This window comes from Grampus griseus, assembly GCF_964374135.1.
Source record: "Grampus griseus genome assembly, chromosome: 5".
Taxonomy (NCBI): domain Eukaryota; kingdom Metazoa; phylum Chordata; class Mammalia; order Artiodactyla; family Delphinidae; genus Grampus; species Grampus griseus.
The window spans coordinates 132,841,657-132,862,186 of record NC_138998.1 but is presented as its reverse complement, the minus strand read 5'-3'; the positions used below and the strand labels follow the sequence as shown (position 1 = coordinate 132,862,186).

Here is a 20,530-nt window from a genome sequence, read left to right as displayed (position 1 = left end):
ATCCCCAACTCAACAGCAATTGGCTTCCGACTCATCAGGGTAACGGGCAGAAGGGAGGAGGTGCAGAGTTCACAGGTGGCCACTTCCCCAAAGAGGTCTGCAGGCCCGGGGGACAGTGAGGAAGCAGTGCTACTGGCAGAGGAATGACAGGAAGCAGTGCCACCACCAACTGCCACAGAACACACACGCCCCTCTACCAAGAGCAGCACCCACCACAAGGACAAGTTAATTGTGAGAGGAAAGGAAAAGTGACTGCCCAGGAGTCAAGGGACAGACACATCCCACCTGCCCTCACCGTGGCTTCTCCCAGTCTTGAACCTGCGCTGGTAACCGGGAGCCCCGCCGACATGCTGCCAGCATTCTGGGCAGACCGGAGCTGTGAGGCTTTGGATGGGGCACAGTGCTGGGGGAGGTGACGAGGCAAAAGTTCTTTAAAATCACAGACTTTCACTCTGATCAAAAGTTACTCATATAATACGATGGTCTTAAATTTTTATTTTGCATGGTGGTATACAGTCTGAATGACTAGCGTGTAATCCCAAGTGGTTTTTATAATCTTTGCTCTTCAAAGCAGTGTTAGTGCTGCTGTAGGGCAAAGTCCTCACTGACAAATTACATTCGTGAAACGCAATCGAGCAGGGAGCGCTGATGCCATATATTACAATGTGGCTCTAAGGAGGCCATTCCCCGACTTTTCACAGCAAAGGGGATCAAGAACTAAAAGTACCTTAGAAAAATCAAAGGGCCCTGAAAGCACCCTCTTACATAAAGATCAGGCTGGTCAGTTATTAATCCATGGTGCTCAAAAGTGAGAGAATTAAACTGAAGGCTAAAATCTGGTGAATCTTCTCACTTCCTCTTCTTGGTGGAATACAGCTTTTCTTCAAGTGGGACTGGGACGATCCCTTCACACTCTTTCACTTCCTGGGTCAGAGGGTGTTTTACAATATTTGGTCTAATCACATCAATGTCTCGAGACAAATGCTCCATTATGCCTTCAACAGTTGTTGTCGGTGCGTAAAAATCCACCAAGAAATACCTGCAATAAAATAAAAATTTGTGAATGTGCTGCATTGTGAAATACAGTAATCTCACTATTTTGGTCTATGTTTTTGTTTTACTCCTCTCCACATACAGACATCAACTACCTACAAACACACATACACATCTTTGTCAAAAGAGAAACTGCGAGCTGACCAGCTGAACCGAAGTGTAGTGCTGTGCCCGACCTCCCTTTTCCTACGGCCTTTCCCATTACACTCCACTGAATTTTTCAATCCATTAGTTGATGATTTTTGTGAAAACTCTATGAGTCTTCTAATTTTCCAAAGGATTTTACAAGTGACTTAACGCACCTAAGAGATACAGTAAGTATCAGCCATACTTCACAAACTAGAAAAAGGTTAAGAAAGGCCTGGGACTCATCTAAGACTATCCAGCACATTCAAGAACTGACAAGGAACAAAAGAAAAGCGCTTGACTCTTGGGTGACAGAAAGAATTTAACATTCATCTACTCAGACCAGACTAACACAGGCAGACATCTCATACAGCTCACTGGTCTTCAGTCTTAATAACTTTATCAGTAGTTGGCTGTATGCCGATGCAAAGGAATAAGTGTCTCTATTCCCTGCCCACCCCACCCATGCTCTGTTGCAAAAGTTGAAGCCTCACTTGTACTGTTTGGTTTGGACACGGTGCTGTTAAAGGACAGTTTTCAGTGCAGTATTTCAGAATTCTACAATGTTCCAGCTGGTTCAGATGACCTTTGACACCACTTATTTGGTTCCAGCCACACTCTTCTCCCAAGCATATTCCCATCCTAGGTCTTTGCACTCTTTGTGCCTCTACCAGAAATATTCTTCACCCTAGTTCCACACAGTTCATCCCTCACTTCCATCACGTCTTGTCCAAAAGTCACCTTGTCAGACAGCCCTCTGCCCCACCCACCCAGCCTCATCCCTCTTACCTCCCTTTCTTAATGCTTTGTTTTCCCCCAGAGCACTTTATCACCACTAACACAGTGTGTATTTGTTTACAGTCTGTCTCACTCCACTGAAACGTAACTGCCCTAGGAAGAAGGACTTTGTTGCTACATCCCCAGCACCTTGAGCATAGGCTAACGTACATCAGGTCCACAGTAAATATTTCACAGTGGTGTGTTGGCATGAAAGGTGGAATTCTCACAGAAAGCAGGAAAGACCAAAGTAAAAATGAACAAATTCAGCAAGGAAGAACGTTATTAGAAAAAGTATGGCATTTTGTGTAGTTCTACACAAGGAGAGGGTTCAAAACTCATATGAAAAATTCCCAACTTCCCATGTGACCATTCACAAGCCTAGTGGGAAAGTTATTCAAGTAAAAATAATTAAAAGTTAAAGCACAGAAAAATATATATCATGCAAAAACACTAACCAAAAGAGAGTTGAAGTGGCTACAGTAATATCAGACAAAGGAGACTTCTGAGCAAAAAAAAATTATCAGGGGAAAAAAGAGACAATACTTAACAATGGGTTCACCAAGAAGACGCAAAATTCCTAAATGTGTACTTAAAGATAACAGAGTTACAACATACAGAAAGTAAAAACTAACAGAACTGAAAAGAGAAAGAGACAAATCCACAATTATAGGTGGAAACTTTTAACATTCCTCTCAGTAATCAACAGACCTAGTATACAGAAAACCAGCAAGGTTAGAGAAGAAGCAAACACCACCCTCAACCAACTGGATCTGACATTTATAGACCCCTCCACCCAACAACAGCAAGATACATATTGGTTCTCAAGGGCATACAAAACATTTACCAAGGACGACCATATTCTGGTCATAAAATGAGCCCAGAATATGGGCTCATTTTCAATACATCTAAAGGGATTCGAGTCATACAGAAAAATCTTGAGAAAATCCCCAAATACTTGGAAACTAAACATACATCTAAATAACCTATGGGTCAAAGAAGAAATCAAAAGGGAAATCACAAAATACTTTGAATTGAATGAAAATGAAAACAACACATCAAATCTGGAGAATGCCACTAAAGCAGTACTTCGCAGTAAACTTACAGCACTAAACATCTATGTAAGACTAGAAGAAAGGCCTCAAATCAATGACCTCAGCTTCCACCTTAAGAAACTAGGAAAAGAAGAGCAAATTAAATGCAAAGTAAGACCAAAAAAGAAAATAATAAAAATCATTTTTTTATGATTTTTATGATTTTTTATGATGAAGCAGGAAAAACAATAGAGAACATCAGTGAAACCAAATACTAGTTCCCTGAGATCAATAAAACTGATACAATTCCAATCGGATTGATCAGTAAAAAGAGAGAAGATACAAATTACCGATATTTAGGAATGAGAAAGGTGAAACGACTACAAAGTTTACAGATATTAAAAGAATGGTAAGGGAATATCATAAAAAAAACTTTTGCAATAAATTGACAACCTAACTGAAATTCCTTGAAAAATACAAACTATCAAAACTCACTCAAAAAGGAACAGATGACCTGAATGGCCCTATATCTATCAAAGAAATTAAATTTGTAGTTAAAAACCTTCCCACAAGGATAACTATAGGCACAAATGGTTTCACTGGCAAACTCTACCAAATGTTTAAGAAAAAAGTACCAATTCTGATACAAATTGGTCTGGAAAGTAGGACAACACTTTTGAACTTGTCCTATAAAGTCAGCATTACCCTGGTACCAAGACCACACAAAGACACTAAAAGAAAAGAAAAAACCAGACCAACATCCCTCATAAACATAAATGAAAAGATTTTAAACAAAATTTTAGCAAATTGACTACTAAAATATATAAAAAGGACAATATATCCTGACCAAGTAGGATTTAGTCCAAGAATGCAAGATTGGCTTAACATTTGAAAGTCAATGAAAATCACCATATTAACAAACTAAAAAAGAAAAACCATGTGATCATTCCAATAGATGCAGAAAACAGCATTTAGCAAAATCCCATATCCATTCCTGATAAAAACTCTCAGCAAGCTCAGGAAAGAAGGAATCTTCTACAACCTTATAAAAAGCATCTTTGAAAAACCTACAGCTAACATCATACTAACTGGTCAAAGTCTGAATGCTTTCCCCCTAAGAGTGGGAACAAACAAGAACGTCTACTCTCATTACTTCTATCTACATTTTACTGAAGTGCCCTGCCAGTGCAATAAGCAAGAAAAAAAAGAAGTAAAAAACATCCAGGTTGGGCTTCCCTGGTGGTGCAGTGGTTGAGAGTCCGCCTGCTGATGCAGGGGACACGGGTTTGTGCCCCGGTCCGGGAAGATCCCACATGCCACGGAGCGGCTGGGCCTGTGAGCCATGGCCGCTGAGCCTGCGCGTCCGGAGCCTGTGCTCTGCAGTGGGAGAGGCCACAACACTGAGAGGTCCATGTACCGCGAAAAACAAACAAACAAACAAACAAAAAAAAAACCATCCAGGTTGATAAGGAAAAAGTAAAACTGTCTTTATTTGCAGATGTCACGAACGTGTATACAGAAAAATCTGAAGAAGCTTATGGAAAAGATACCAGACTGTAAGTTTAACAAGGTTGCAAGATACAAGATCAATAAACAAAAATCAACTGTATTTCTATATACTAGCAACAAATAATCAGACCTTGAAATTAAATATTTAGTGATAAATCTGACAGAAGATGTGCAAGACTTGTAAATTAAAACTATAAAACATTGCTGAAAGAAGTTAAAGAAAACATACGTAAATAGAGAGGTATACTTTGTTCGTGGGTAGGAAGATTCAACTTGTTTAGTTGTCTGTTTTCCCAAACTGACATAAAGAGTCAAAAGAATCCCAATCAGGGGCTTCCCTGGTGGTGCAGTGGTTGAGAGTCTGCCTGCCGATGCAGGGGGCGTGGGTTCGTGCCCCGGTCCGGAAGGATCCCACATGCTGCAGAGCGGCTAGGCCCGTGAGCCATGGCGGCTGAGCCTGCGCGTCCGGAGCCTGTGCTCCGCGACGGGAGAGGCCACAACAGTGAGAGGCCCGCGTACCGCAAAAAAAAAAAAAAAAGAATCCCAGTCAAAATCCTAAGGCTTTTTTGTTAGAAATTGACAACTGATTCTTAAGTTCACATGGAAATTCGAAAGACCAAGAACAGCCAAAACAACTTTGATAAAGAATGAAGTTGAAGGACTAACACTACCTGATTTCAAGACTTACTATAAAGCTATGGTAATCAAGACAGTATGGCATTTATATAAAGATAAACAAATAGATCAATAGAATAGGGAGTTCAGAAATAGATCCAAATGCACAACTGATTTGTGACAAAAGTGCAAAGGCAATTCAGTAAAGAAAGGATAGTCCTTTCAACAAAAGGTGCTGGAACAATTTGATATCCATAGGCAAAAAAATGAGCTCTTTGATCCATGCTTGTACCATATACAAAAATTAACTCAAACTAGAACCCGAATCTAAACATAAAACACAAAGCTAGAAAACTAGAAGAAAACACAGGAGAAAATGCTTGTGACCTTGGGTTAAGCAAAGATTCCTTAGACATGACACCAAAAGCACAATCCATAAAAGAAAAATTCGATATTTTAGACTTCATCAAAATTAAAAACTGCTCTTTGAAAGACACTCTTAAGATAATAAGAAGACAAGCCATGCACTGGGACTTGCAAACTCATATTTGATAAAGGACTTATTTCTAGAATATTAAAAACTCTCAAAGTTTAATTAAAAAAACAATTTTTAAAAATGGACATAAAATTTCAAAAGGCATTTCACTGAAGATATACAATGGCGAAGAAGCATATGAAAAGATGCTTAATACCACTAGTCGTTAGAGAAATGCAAACTAAAACCACAAAGAGTTACCTACTAGAATGGCTAAAAAATGACCATACCAAGTGTGGTGAGCATGTAGAGGAACTGACACTCTCATACACTGCTAGTGGGAATGCAAAATGATACAACCAACTTTGGAAACCAGTGTGGCATTCTCTTAAAAAGTTAAACATACACCTGCCATTATGATCAAGCCATTCCATTCCTAGGTTTACCCAAGAAAATTAAAGCATATGCCCACAGAACAACTTCTACATCGATGTTCATAGCAGCTTTACTTGTAACAACCCGAAACTGGAAATAACACAAATATCCATTAACATGTAAACTGATAAGCAAACTGTAGTATATCCATAAAATGGCATACTACTCAGCAATAAAAAGGGATAAACTATTAATACATACCACTGATGAATCTCGTAATAATTTCGCTGAGTAAAAGAAACTAGAGTAAAAAAGAGTACATACTGTCTGATTCTATCTAAATAAGATTTTAGAAAATATAAGCTAATCTATAGTGAAAGAAAGGAGATCAGATGGTGGATAAGTGGAAGGAAGGATCACAAGAGGCAGGAGGAAACTTTAGGGTGACCAATTTATCATCTTGATCGTGGTGATTTCATGGGTTGACATATATGTGCAGTTTATTATGTGTCATTTATACCTCTACAAAGCTGCTGATTTTAAAATGGTATGTAGAAGTTGAATGAGCAGGACTTGGTCAATGACTCGATATAGAATGGTGGTGATGAGGAGTAACTACAGCTGATGAAGACGCCGAGGGTTTTTCAAGAAATGAAATAAAGGACTTCCCTGGTGGCGCAATGGTTGGGAGTCCACCTGCCGATGCAGGGGACACGGGTTTGTGCCCCGGTCCGGGAGGATCCCACATGCCGCGGAGCGGCTAGGCCCATGAGCCATGGCCGCTGAGCCTGCGCGTCCAGAGCCTGTGCTCCGCAACGGGAGAGGCCACAACAGTGAGAGGCCCGCGTACCGCAAGAAAAAAACAACGAAGAAATGAAATAAAAATGCCAATTCCTCCACGACCTGGCAAACTTCTTGATCACTGACTTGCACGTGTGCTCAACAATGAGACCACCATTTGGGCTTACTCTGAAAATTACACACCAACCTGGCCAAATCTTCCAAGGTTTAATTCTACTTGTTTATTTCTACTCCACAAAGCAGGCACTATGGTTGCAATCACCCAACTTAAGAACTGCTCATTTGTTCAATGGTTAATTATTGATTACTTACCTTGAGTAAGGCTCTGAATTAGAGCTTAAAAAATAAGTGTATGAAGTACCTAGGGGTAAGATGGGAATAAAGACACAGACCTACTAGAGCATGGACTTGAGGATATGCGGAGGGGGAAGGGTAAGCTGTGACAAAGTGAGAGAGTGGCATGGACATATATACACTACCAAACGTAAAATAGATAGCTAGTGGGAAGCAGCCGCATAGCACAAGGAGATCAGCTCGGTGCTCTGTGACCACCTGGAGGGGTGGGATAGGGAGGGTGGGAGGGAGGGAGATGCAAGAGGGAAGAGATATGGGAACGTATGTATATGTATAACTGATTCACTTTGTTACAAAGCAGAAAATAACACACCATTGTAAAGCAACTATACTCCAATAAAGATGTTAAAAAAAAAAAAGTGTAATCGACCTTAAATTACCTTCTCCTTGTCAACTCTCAGCACTTTTCCCACTCCTCCAACCCCCAATAATTATGGCCGCCTGGTGGCCAGGGCTGGGAACGCTCTCATTCAACATGGCCTCCAGCATCTCTCTTCCCTTTTTTTATCCATCTGTTCTTTCATCCAGTATACATCAAAATGTCTTGCCTAGCTACCATGGACAAGTTATGACCTCACCCTCTGTCTGTTAACATCCCACAATACTTCGTTCTATAGCGGCAGTTTTTCTTTAAACACATATACGTCCTCTCTGAGCTCCCTCCTCTTTCCTTGCTTTTCGTCTAGTTTCCCTAGAAGTGTCTTCCTCTTTTGCTTTACTCCACTTAAAGCCCTGATAGCCGGAGGCAGTGCACTGTGAAATGCCATCTATTACACAGGGTAACATACGGAGGGAAATGCTTAGCGAGGGCCTGACATGCTCTGGGCACAGTTACCACTGCCAGCCCTGCAAATGCTCCACATCCCCCCACCAGAGAGTACACAGGTGTCTCTTGCTCTAGTGAGTTAAGCCTGCCCGTCTTTACGGTCAAGTATTCAAGTTACTCAGATACCATATCTGGGGTTCAGCAAGCATTGTCTTCTTCCATTTTCCATTCTTCTACACCACAGAGGTATTTTTATGGGCTAGCCTCTGAGTCTAAACATGTTGCTAAGAGAGAGTGTGTTTACGATAGCCAACAAGCAACTCATCTGCCCACAAATCCGTTATCGTGCAGTCTTCCTGAGCAGTATCCTCCATACACTGGCACTCCGCAAATAATGCTAAGAAATAACCCAAAGCTTTTTGGATACCATTTTGTGATAAGGGTAAAAAGAATACCCAAGGATGGAAACTAGAGGCCAGATACTACTTCAGCAATGTAAAGGCAAGTGTCTTAGATAGAACTTTCTTTTACACAGTTCCTGAGGGAGAGGAGGAGGAAGTGGAAGCTCCACTCCATGTGGCAACTCAGGAAGTGCAAGAGGAAGTGGTGCTGGGTGCTGGTGTGGGCCCAGCAGCCTTCTCCCCAGCAACAACTAGCACTGTTCAAAGTGGTTTCCTACACATTATCTCCTTTGAATTTTATAATGATTAAGTCGTTAGTTCAAGGTCACTCAGCTACTAAGCGGCCTCAGCCAGGATTCTAAGAGTATGTCTTTTGACTCCAGGACATAAGAAGCCACAGAGAACTTTGGGATCACTGGGTTACAGAACCCCAGTGAATGGGGAGAGGACCATGAAGACGACGCAGTCCAACCCCTTCCGCTGCTTTCAAGGGAACTGATCTGCACCAGGTCACAAAGGGAGAGGCAGGATCCAGACTCCAGACCCCTCAGCTCCCACTCTGTCAACTACATCTCTTGCTAGCCAGCAACTGGCATTCTGAAGGTTTCTCAAGGATAAAGAAAAGCACTAGAAAAAGGTCTGAGAACCCTAAGCTTGGCTTCAGGAGGCTCTGTTACTACCAAAACCCCTCCAGCCTTTACCTTCTTTTAGCTACTCTGCCTTCCCTCTACCAGTCAGGACACTCATCCAGCAACCAAACCCAAACAAAAGCACTGGCCAAGATGCAAATGGGTTAGTGCCCACAGCCACAGCTGTGACAGTCACTTCATGCTTATCACACTGTTGATCTACGCCTGGGGCGCATGTGGGCAAGACTGCTTCTACTCCCATGCTCCTTATTGCACTGTGGAAATTTCCACAAAAAGGAAACACCACCAAGACAGAGAAGGGGCTAGGAGTGGCTCAGAGATGGGCAGATCTTACTGTATTCAGAGTTGAAAGCTAACCTTACATTCACAGTTGAAAGCTAACCTCTTGGACTTCCCTGGTGGCGCAGTGGTTAAGAATCTACCCGCCAATGCAGGGGACACGGGTTTGAGCCCTGGTGCAGGAAGATCCCACATGCTGCTGAGCAACTAAGCCCACAACTACTGAGCCTGTGTTCTAAAGCCCGTGAGCCACAACTACTGAGCCCGCGAGCCACAACTACTGAGCCCGTGTGCCACAACTACTGAAGCCCACATGCCTAGAGCCTGTGCTCCACAACAAGAGAAGCCACCGCAATGAGAAGCCCGCGCACCACAACGAAGACTAGCCCCTGCTTGCTGCAACTAGAGAAAAGCCCGGGTGCAGCAACAAAGATCCAATGCAGCCAAAAATAAAACAAATAAAATAAAATAAATTAATTTAATTTAAAAAAATAGCTAACCTCTTACCTCCACATCTCCCTCCAGGGAACCAAGCTGTCCCTCCCCACTGTGAGGGAAACAAGCAGGAGTCCAGGACAACCTCTATCTGCCTTAGCGGCCCAAGCACACAGGTCAATAGTTCTTTAAGGCTTTCCCACACAGAGATGCACTGACCAATTCTTGGTTACTGCCAGGATATATTCTTCTTCTCACTGATTTATCTTGGACAAACTTAACCATCAATGAACATCTACTATGGGCAAACCTCAGGAGACTAAAAAGATGAGGTACACATGGCCTTGACCCCCTGGAACATTGAGTCCAGCTGGGGAGAGAAGTCACAAGGGCCACAGTGTTAGCAGAAACCCAGGCTTCCAAGACCTGCACACATCTCCCAGTCCCGCAGGAGACTGTGGAAATGACGCGGCGGTCATGGACACCTCACTCCTAGCTACTGGGTTTTTCTTTTCTTTTTTGAATTTTTGAATTTCATTGTATTTATTTTTTTATACAGCAGGTTCTAATGTTAGTTACCTATTTTATACATATTAGTGGGGTTTTCTAACCACAGGTGACCTAAGGAATGACAATGAGAAGTGAAGCCCAGAAACAGCCTACTTGGAGTTGTAGGTCTGGGCAGCTTCTGATGCCTACAAGGATCCCCTTCCCATGACAACACAGGTCCATAACAGACCTGTAAAAACAGGAATTAGGTTGACAAAACAACCTCGGAACTCCCTACATCCCACTGAAATCTGCCATGGAGAAGCCATTCTGAAATACAGACGAGCTGCTGTTCAAGGAAGGGGGCCAAAAGAGGGGCTCGGTATCTCCAGAGGAATCTGCTCCACCTTTATCCCACAATGAGATAACAATATTTGCTTCTTCCCCTAACCTAGCTACGCAGAATCAAAACACAAGACCAAACGTCATAACACGTCTAACATGTAGACTCGCATCTCCATTCTCGGGATAAGCTCCTCACTCAAGGTAGTTTACAATTATGACTATAATTACAACTGCCTAGACATGCCCAAAAGCTGACATTCCAATAAGGAAAAAAAAAAAAAATTAAGTTCTCCAAATAGCCAGTTTTCCATTCTCCACATTTACTCTAATCGGCGATTAAATCAATATATGAACCAATCATTTTGGAAAAATCCAGTTTAGCAATCTCAAATCTAACTACAGTCTACATTCCCAGCACCTCCAACTACATGTTCAGTAGCACCAGTGAAATGGTTCTGCACACCAGGTAGCCAGGGTAGCACTGCTCTCGCCTTCAACACAAATCCCAGTGGTGTTGACATTTCAAGGTGTATTGTCCCACATGTGGTTCTCATTATAGAATCACTTCATCCGCAAGGTAGACATCAGCTTCTCTCTTTTCTATAGAAAAGCACTTGGATTTTAGGTGGCACCAACGCTGCAGAAGTAGAAGCAAGGAAATGATGGATACCGGCAAGGAGAGAAAGGACAAAAAAAGGTTTAGTACACTAGTGCCTTTCTCATCACAGTCCCATGTTCAAAAGTTGGAGGAACAGGGAACCATCTCGTAGGCAGAACTGCCCACGTGGTCTTGAAGGTAACAGTTAACCCTTTCTATATTTCTTAAGACACGCACTACAAAACTCTCCACTACATGACTGAAACCCCACAGAGATCTGAGAAGACCCAGAGAAAGGGCTTGCCCAGGACAGACTGAGCCCAGTGCCACCAAGCATACTCCATCCCCAGCTCAGCTTCTCGAGGGAGCCAGCAGCCCTCAGCGTCCTTTCTGCCCCCCTCTCTAGGCAACAAGACCAGCAAACCACTCAGTGGCCTCCTGACACAATGCTCTGCAGCCTGCCAGACCTCACCCACCCGAGTGGCTTCTTGCAACGCACCTAAACACTAAAGGTTCTATTTGGTTTTTATTTCACTTCCGTCTTCACCCTACAGTTACAAGTTGTCCATAGAAAGTGCCTGCTTGAATGTGAGTTTTCTTTGTCTGTCTCTCTCAGTCACACACTCACTCACAGCCTCGCCCTCCCCCTCGCAGATGAGTGGAAATTTCCACTGAAGCGCTCAGTGGCTCCCCGTGAGTGGGGTGGGGGAGGGAGAGGAGAGGAATTTGCAGCCAGGAAGCCTCTTCAAGCCTTTTGGAACATAGGAAACAGATCCGTTTGAATGCCAGTTCCTAGACTGTATCCGTTAAACCTTGCTGGATTCAGGCTTCACTGAAGCAGTGAATTATTCTCCTTAAAAGCAAGACAGCCTCTGCATGGAAAAGCCCCATTCCTTTTTTAAAATCCGTTGGGTCTCATACATTTTAAAAACTACCAAACCTGCTGCAGAATTCTTACAAATCTTGGGACACTGCCACTAAAAAGAAACCTCCAAGGCCACAGCAGCCCTGCCCTGAAACCCCATCGTGAAGCACCTACACACAAGAATGGGGTCAGGATGCTGGCCTGGACTTAACGCTGGCAGGAAAGCACAAGAACATAGAAACGTTAGCTAACGGGAAAACTACAGAGGAGAATCAATCTCCTCTAGAGAGGGTGCCAGCACTCTTGGAGTTAGCTGCAGACACATTTGGAGAGCAAGTCAGTAAAATTCCACTGATTCACCATAGAGCCAGTTATTTTTATCATTCTGCTTACCCGTAAACAGAAGGGTGTCTTATATGTAGGCCCGCAGATCTTTGCTATAAGCACCTATTCACATTTTAAACACATGAGAACAGACAAAGGAGGGACAAAACAGGCAAGAAAAACCTCCTTCACTACTTAAGAGTTCTCATACACACACATTCTGAAGTCAGCCCAATCGCACTGCAGTGAAAGCAGAGGTGGTAAAAACAGTCAAAGCAATCTGGGGCATCCTTTACAAACAGGCACAAGCCCATCGCTGCATTATAGACTACGGTTTCTTCTAAGGTTCCCTCTCCTGCACCGGAAATCCCTCTTAGTCTCAGTCCAGCCCCATCTAGTGGAAAGAGAGCCTTAAACCAGTCTGTGCAGCCCTGGAGGAAGATGCTAAGGCAGTTCTGGCAGAGGGTGACTGATACTATGATTCAGTAAAAACCTGCCTCTTCTGAGCAAGGGTCTAAATGAGCACTTACTCCCTTCTGCCTGTGTAACACTGTCCCCTTTTAGACACCAAGGAATACAGAAAGAATTTTCCACAACAACCACCTTGCCTTTCTCAGACAGTTGATGAGGGTACGAAGGTGAGCATGTGAAAGCACAAAGGAAAGATAATCTGGGGGGGCCCCCAGGAGACCAAAGCAAATCCAGAGCTGAGAATAAATTCCAGCCCCTCTAAGACCATCCCCCCCCCCGACCCCCCACTCTACCCCCAGCTCTTAATCATGCTCCAGTGGTTTCCAGACACTGCCTCGTGAAATGGGTGGTGAGTGAGGCCAGAAGCCTCTGTGGGGAAAAACGGTCCGAAGACCCAAACTTCCCAACCATCCCAACCTGGCCCAAACAGCAAGAGGGCATCCGGTCAACTCTTCCCTGTCACTAGGGGACATAAATGACTCGTCCAATTCTATTGACCCTCAGAGATTATGCGTTTAAGTAAGTTTCTGTGGATCAGCCTGGGAACTTAACCATCAAGTTGTTCCAATGGGAAAGTAGGTTCCCAGTTATAAACAATAAACTTACAGACAAATTCCTAGAATGTAACCTGTTCCCGAAGTCAGGACTGACTACATTAATATTTGGAATATAATGATTATTTTTTTTGGCATAAACTGGTAATAGGCTTGATATAATAATAAACACCAGGTACCACTTTCAAGGTACCACCTCCTCCTTTTGGAAAGCTTCCCAAATAACCCTAAAGTAGCACTATCTCTCCTACCTAAGCACCTCTCAGTCCATTCTTCTTTCGGGCAGGCCTACTTGGCATGTGTGTAGCAGGGGTATGCATTTGGGGGAAGGAGGTGAGATGGGAGGCAATCACTCAACATGATGGAAGTAACTGCAAGAGAGACGCCTGGCTGTCAGCCTCGGTCAGAGGGACGGTTCTGTACTGGGCCCCTGTGTTTACAGCCCCTTGGCTGGTGCCTAGGCTAGCCATGTGCAGTCATGTCTTTAATTCAAGTGAAAACTCCTTGAGATCAAGAACCACAACGATCCTAAGAACCACCCTGAGACCTAGGAATGCCACTAGGATATACCATTTCTTCCCACAAAATGTAAAAGCAACAAACACTTAAAACCAACAGGACCACAATGCAATGTGGATTCATGGAGGGCATCTAGGGCTCACTCGTTAGCCAGTTAAAAAACCGGCTCTCAACATATCAACCTCAGGAGTCAAACCAGTGCCCCACCAAAATTACAGATACGTTTCACGGCCTCCAGGGCTGTTTGAAAAGAGCCAAAAACTTCTGAATGCTAATAAATGCATAACACACAAGTCCACCCTGTTTCTTCTCAACCACTTCATAAAAGTGAACCTTCCCAGCACCTAACACACCCTGGCACATAGTCTCCTTCGTACGTGCTTGTAATGCCTTCTGTGGCTATGTCAGTGCACAAAAAGAACTTGACAAGTGAACAAAATGCCTACTACAAACGTCACTGGGGTTAGTGACTATGGGAGGACTGGCTGCAGCTAAGGGAATATCAGACTAAGCTTAAGCTCCACAATGCAGCCATCTGACACGCCACTCAATTTTAAATCTTCAAACCAGGGAACTCCCAACTACACTAGCCCCTCGTCTCATTTACCAAAAGCCACTGTGAAGAACATTAGTGAGTGTTACAAAAACAAAGTAACATGGTCAAGTAAAATTGACAAACTAGGGCATCTTATGGAAGGGCTTCTCACCATTTATACGCTAAGGTGTGCTGTGAATTTCCAGGATTAGATCATGCAAGGCTTCCCACACCTTTTTTTTTTTTTTTTTTGGCCGCGCTGCGCGGTATGCGCGGCATGTGGGATCTTAGTTCCCCGACCAGGGATCAAACCCGCGCCCCCTGCAGCGGAAGCTCAGAGTCTTAACAGTGGACTGCCAGGGAAGTCACTTTTTTTCACTTTTTTTTTTTTTTTAAAGGCTTCCCACATCTGACTGATCACACACACCCTCCATTTTTGGTGGAGCATATCTGTATCACTAGCATTTCAGAGACCACACTTTGGAAAATACTACCTCAAGAAAATAAATACCAGATACTGATTTATCCTCAGAAAAGCAAACTTAAAACATGAACCTCCCCCACTGGGGCTAGGCACCACCTTTTTATGTTGATGTATAATAGACACAGTATGGTATATTTTAAGGATGCTGCTGCTTCTTCTCTGAGGAGTCTGAAAGTAAAAAAACAAACCAACAGAAAAACCACCCAGAAGTAAAATCCTTAACTATAAATGAACTAAGTGACGGCAACACAGCCCTTGGTGGGGCACCGGCACCTTGTCAGGAATCTGGAATGTAGGTCTGGGGTTGTCAGCAGCTCTGGCTTGATTCCAGGTGAGCTCTTCCCAGATCTGAGTTTATTCTATCCATAAAGGAGAAAGAGTACCACCCTACCCCAGCACCGCACACAGAGGCCTGAAAACTAGATGAATTAATGCGGCAGTTCTCATAGCGTGGTCCTCACAGTAGCAGCAGCAGCGCTACCCACGCACTGTGAGAAATGCAAATTCCAGGATGCTGGTCACACTAGCCCTCAACAAGGTCAAATCCTCTACTTGGAAAGGGAGCAGAAGAGAGCATTCCTACTGTACATCCCTGAAAGCACATAATGAGGAAACTGACTTCTCTCCCTGTTCAGTGCCTTCCATACATAACAGAACCTGACTAATAACTCTTGGCCAAATTTTATATGCTTCTCTTAAAAAAAAAAAAAAAAAAGGCAAAAGGATTCATAGCCTTGCTATTAAAACCAAACCCCTTTGTTTGGTTTAAGTTTAAAAAAAATGTTATACACACAGTCTCCATTGCTTACTGTTGTTATGATTGTGGAGAGGAATAAGCCACCCAGCATTTCAGGTTGCCTAGCAACGCCTCAGGCACACTCTTCAGAGGTGCTCTCAAGAAGCTGAACGCTAGCACAAAACAAGGTGAAGCAATCAAAAGAAACGTGCAGTCTGTGCCACATCTCGGCAGAAGGTTTACAAGCAGTAAGAAAGCCCAGCGTCAGGTGTGACTTTACTCGGGCCCATCACGTGTAGCAAACCTGCACAAGGCTGCTCGCCCCACATGACTAAAAGCAGCATCATACAACACCCAGTACTGTCCACAGAGCACATCTTCAGAGGTTATTTCATTTGACCACTGTGACAAAGTGGATGGGAGAACGACCACCTGAGTTCAGTATCCAAGGAAGCCAAGTGACTTGGTCTAGGCCACACAGCTGGGAGCCCCAGAAGGAGAATCAAGTCTTCTAGTCCTGGACTTTCCCTGCTCCGCTAAAAACTGATTCCCGTTTCTCTATCACCTACTTCTAGGAAACCCAACAAAATAAGATTCTTCCTCCAAACCAGAAACCTTGGGCATGAGTTTAGAGAAGCGGCAAACCAACCCAACAAACTGACCTTGAAGAATTTCTACAAGGATAGGTATCACTATAAAATCAAATCCTTGACATGTTTGAGGAACTCGCTATATACTATGTGAGAAAAAGGTCCCATTACAGAAAATTGTGATTAAAATTGGCTGGAATAGGTAACACCATGTTCCTACTGGGGATCTTAGGCTCTGGTTATACACATTAGTAGTAAGTACATTTTGCTTGTTATCTGCAACCTTCATATTTACAAAGGATGCACTGAGTAGGTGGACAACACATTGCTCAATGAGGTGTTTTAAAGGCGAAAGTTAAAGAAATGCCAGGGGAAAACAGTGCTTAAGTTGACGAGAAAAGTTTCCCACAATCAAAAGCTTATAAATGTATTACTGCTGGCATGACCTCTTTGGGAGCTCTGATTAGCTTACTGTGGGTCAGCATAAATGCATCCCATCTGCAACACAACATTGCTGGGGCACGTAACTGCACACCACCTGGCGCAGTGGGGATCTGACTATGAGCGTCTAATAACTCCTGAGATGAATTACACAGCGCACCTTACGGAGCCCACCAAAGGCACGTGTCCAGTGACTCACGAAGGACTTACCCTCCCCTGGTGTGCTGCTGACTGTGGGCGGAGATCCTATAAGGAAGCGCACGCTCGCCCAGGTTCTCCAAGTTCCTCACCACAGCCCCTCTGTCCATCAGGGTTTCAAGTGTACGCTTCAAAGCAGCAGCGGTCTCTGGCTGGTTTTTGTTTTTAAAAAGAAGAAAAAAACACATCAGAATCAATGTAAGAACTAGAAATGATCAAGTGTGGTCAGTTCCAATCATAACAGCTCTATTGGTAGGGATCTTTGGGTAAAAGCAACAGAAACTACTTTTGGCTAACAAAGTTTAAAAAAAAAAAAGAGAGAGAAAGACACATTTATCATAAGGATATGAGATAGCTCACAGATACGAAGGAAAATCTGAAGCAGCAGGCCTTGGAGAGTTCAGGGACCAGAGCAGCTCCAGGGATCTGGGAGGCAGGAACTAATGAGTGTTGTCTTCAGAGCACCTTGGCCAGGATGAATCAGCGCCAATCACTGTCAGTCCTTGTAGCCCATGATTCAAAATTCAAATTCCAGGGAAAGAGCATCCTCTTGGCAGGACACTTTGACCATCTCACCAAAACCATAGACAGCCAGTGGGAAAAGGGGTTGTCTCCCAAAGAAAAACTGAGAGATTGTAACCAAAAGGGAGAAAGGATGAGTAAGACCCAATCTCTGCCCGCATGGAGCTTACAATCTAAGAAAGACATGAACTCAAAAACCCATGTAAGAAGGCCAGAAGGCAGAACACCGGAAGTGACATAGGGACCAGAGAGCTCATGAAAAGAGAAAGCACATTCAGTTGGAAGAAGGGTTCCATTAAAGAAAGCGGTCTGGAGGGGAGCCCTGGAAAATGACAACGGGAGATGCAAAGAACAAACAAACCAGGCATTGAGTAAAAGAGCAGAGACAAGAAAGTATTGAGGAAACAGCTAGGAGTCCCATCTGATGAAGTACAGGACAAGGAGGACTGAGAAGTTAAGATCGTAGGTTGGGTCCAAGTATATAAACAATCAATACCTGTTACTAAAAACCAAAATTGAAACAATATAAAATCCCATCATCCAGAGATAAAGGACTTCAAATATTTTGGTGAATTTCCTTCCAGATAGCCCTCTATGCACATGTATACACCAAAAACTTTTGGAAGAACAGACAATTTATAGGGGTAAACTTGAGAAGACACAACTAACGGAATGTGGAAAATGAGGGAGAGGCGTGGCAAAAGAGGGGCACCAAACATGGTGGCTGGGAGAATGCGGTTATTATTAACAGCTAAAGGGAAATCTGGACAAGCTGGCTGGGGACACAAAAGATGACTCTGGTTTAGGACATGCTGAGTCTGAGATGCCCACAGTTCCTCCAGGCTGACCTCTCAAGATGTAAACCTTAAGCTCAAAACAACAGGGCAGGCTAGAATTACACATTTAACAGTCATCTGCAGAGAAAGGCTATCTGAAACCCTGGGAGGAGTGAGGGCACTGAGGGAGGGGGTGGGGAGAGAAGAAAAGAGACCAACAACAGAACAGGGTGCGGGGGGAGTGCAAACATTTGGGGGCTGACAAGAGGACTCAAAGCCAGAGAAGCAAACAGCAAAAGGAAAACCAGACCTCCCTTGTCACAGAAACTAAGGGAAGAGGCAGCCTCCAGAATGACAGGATGGAGATGAAGAAAAAAACCACAGCACAGTGACTGCACGGTCACTTAGCAAGATGGGGCTAAAAGCTAGATTGCAAAGGTAGAGGTGACAGAAAGAGAAAGCTCTAGAGCCTGAGGGGCAAACAAATTTGAGTCAACTTTGAGGAGAGAGAAAACACAAGGAAGTTAGCAGTTAAAGGGGAATGAACCAGTCGAAGGATAAAATGTCGGATGTTTTAAACATCATCATCGATGGCCAATATGATTTGCTGCGTAACTGCTACGTGATCAACACAGATCTAGTGTTTTATTGGTACATATTTAATCTTCACCACACACAAAAAAAGGAGCCAAGAAGGTTGATAGATTTGGAAACTGGGCCTCTGAGAGATGTCATGACTTTGAGATTACATGGCAGTTAACAAGTGAAAGAGCCTGATGCAAAGAAAAGGAACACTGACAAAAGTCAAATCGGGGGAGGAGGCCAGAGGACACCCTGGCAAGGAAAAGAGTACTTCTCCTCAGACATAAGTGAAGAAATGCAAGCAGAGAAATCTTCAATGCAGGAGTGAACTTAAGAAAAGGCTACCTTCCAGTGGCTCATTTTGGATCAAATGAAAAGAAAACTGCAGAACAATTTTAAGTGTACACTCTAGTAACTGAAGAAAATCCCCTACATACCTGTATATTTTCTTTCTGACAAATACTGCTAAAATGCTGTGAATGCACTAAGTATTAGTTTTAAGGTGTAGAAATAAAATTTCTACTTTTATTTCATATTGTAGTCTACTAGGGATTTTTTAAATTCCTACTGAAAATTATGTGTATTTATATATTTAAGCAGCCTTATGATAAACAGAAACTTCCTGAAAACAAAAATAAGGGCCAAAATCTCTGCATTAACGCGAACTAGGTAAAAAGTCTATGGCAATTTCTCCTTACGATTGTAAACAAATATTTTTATATAGTTCTAAATCAAACAGAGCCTAAATTCTTCTCACATTTCATTAGTTCACAGACGTTTCAGTATTTTGCAGAAACCTCATTACTAACAGCAGGGTAATATTTCATTTCATTAAAAATGCTATTTCTTGACTCGATATTGCATCAATTAAATTATGATAAGTAGATGAACAGTCTATCCAAATAAAGAATGGGTAAGGGAGAACACAAACACACACACACACACACACACACACCACACTTTGATTACAGTCTTCTGATTAGCTACCCAAATCATAAATTTTAATTCAGTGTTGCCTGATTAAAAAGGAATATATCTCAATGCCTCTTGTTTAAATTCCAACTGAAGAGTTTACAGTATGAAACATGGAGCATCCTCTTCTGAAGTAAGAGCTTGTATAATAAGATTTGCTTCTGTCCAAAAAAGGGGAAAGGCCACCTAACAAGAATGTAACTTGGGAAAATATCAAAACACATTTTAACTTCGGCATGTCAAGGTCAAATTGCAGACTGTTTGAATGGCCACATTCATTTCACTGTAATTCAAATTACCCAAAAGTTAAAAAGATGAAGGAGGGGTTAAAAGACTTCCTGTTTATTAAGGGAGCTGCTCAACTAGTCCCATATACCTACCTCGTCACTCTTAAGTCAAGGGTCAGCAATCCAGGGCCTGTGGGCCAAATCTAGCTCACTACCTCCTTTCGCAAATTAAGTTCTACTGGAACACAGCCAGCTCATGCATTTACATAGTGTCCATGGCTGCTTTCATGCTAAAAGCAGACTTGAAATTACAGCAGAGACTATATGACCCTCAAAGTCTAAACTAGTTACTATCTGGCCAACCTCTGCTCTACAGTGTAATGGACTGAGGGAAGCTGGCAAGGCCTCAATCCACTCACCCTAAAATGTACCACAGATAATACCATGAGCCTGGGCCACTGAGCTACAGACAGTGAGTTCCCCATGGGATGGGTCCGCAGGCAGAAACACAGGGCGCCAACCTAATAAGGAACATCAGCCTGACTGTTCAAATCACCACAGGATTCAGAAGGGATTCTACAAAATCACCATTCCACCCACCAAGCTCCTAATCTAATCAATCCAGGCTTTCAACTTCCCTTATTGGTGAAAC

At 43.1% G+C, this 20,530-nt stretch overlaps 1 protein-coding gene across 1 annotated transcript in view; it reads right to left on the bottom strand.

Annotated features, from left to right (window-relative positions):
• Positions 1-454: 454 nt before the first annotated feature.
• MRPS6 (mitochondrial ribosomal protein S6) overlaps positions 455-20,530 on the bottom strand; it is a 65,838-nt gene continuing 45,762 nt past the window's right edge. Inside the window, exons 3-4 of the mRNA XM_082655146.1 lie at positions 16,812-16,951; positions 455-1,039 (exon numbers count right to left, since the gene is read on the bottom strand). Of these exons, the coding sequence (XP_082511272.1) occupies positions 850-1,039; positions 16,812-16,951 (330 nt within the window). The 3' untranslated portion in view covers positions 455-849. The remainder of the gene's footprint in view (positions 1,040-16,811; positions 16,952-20,530) is intronic.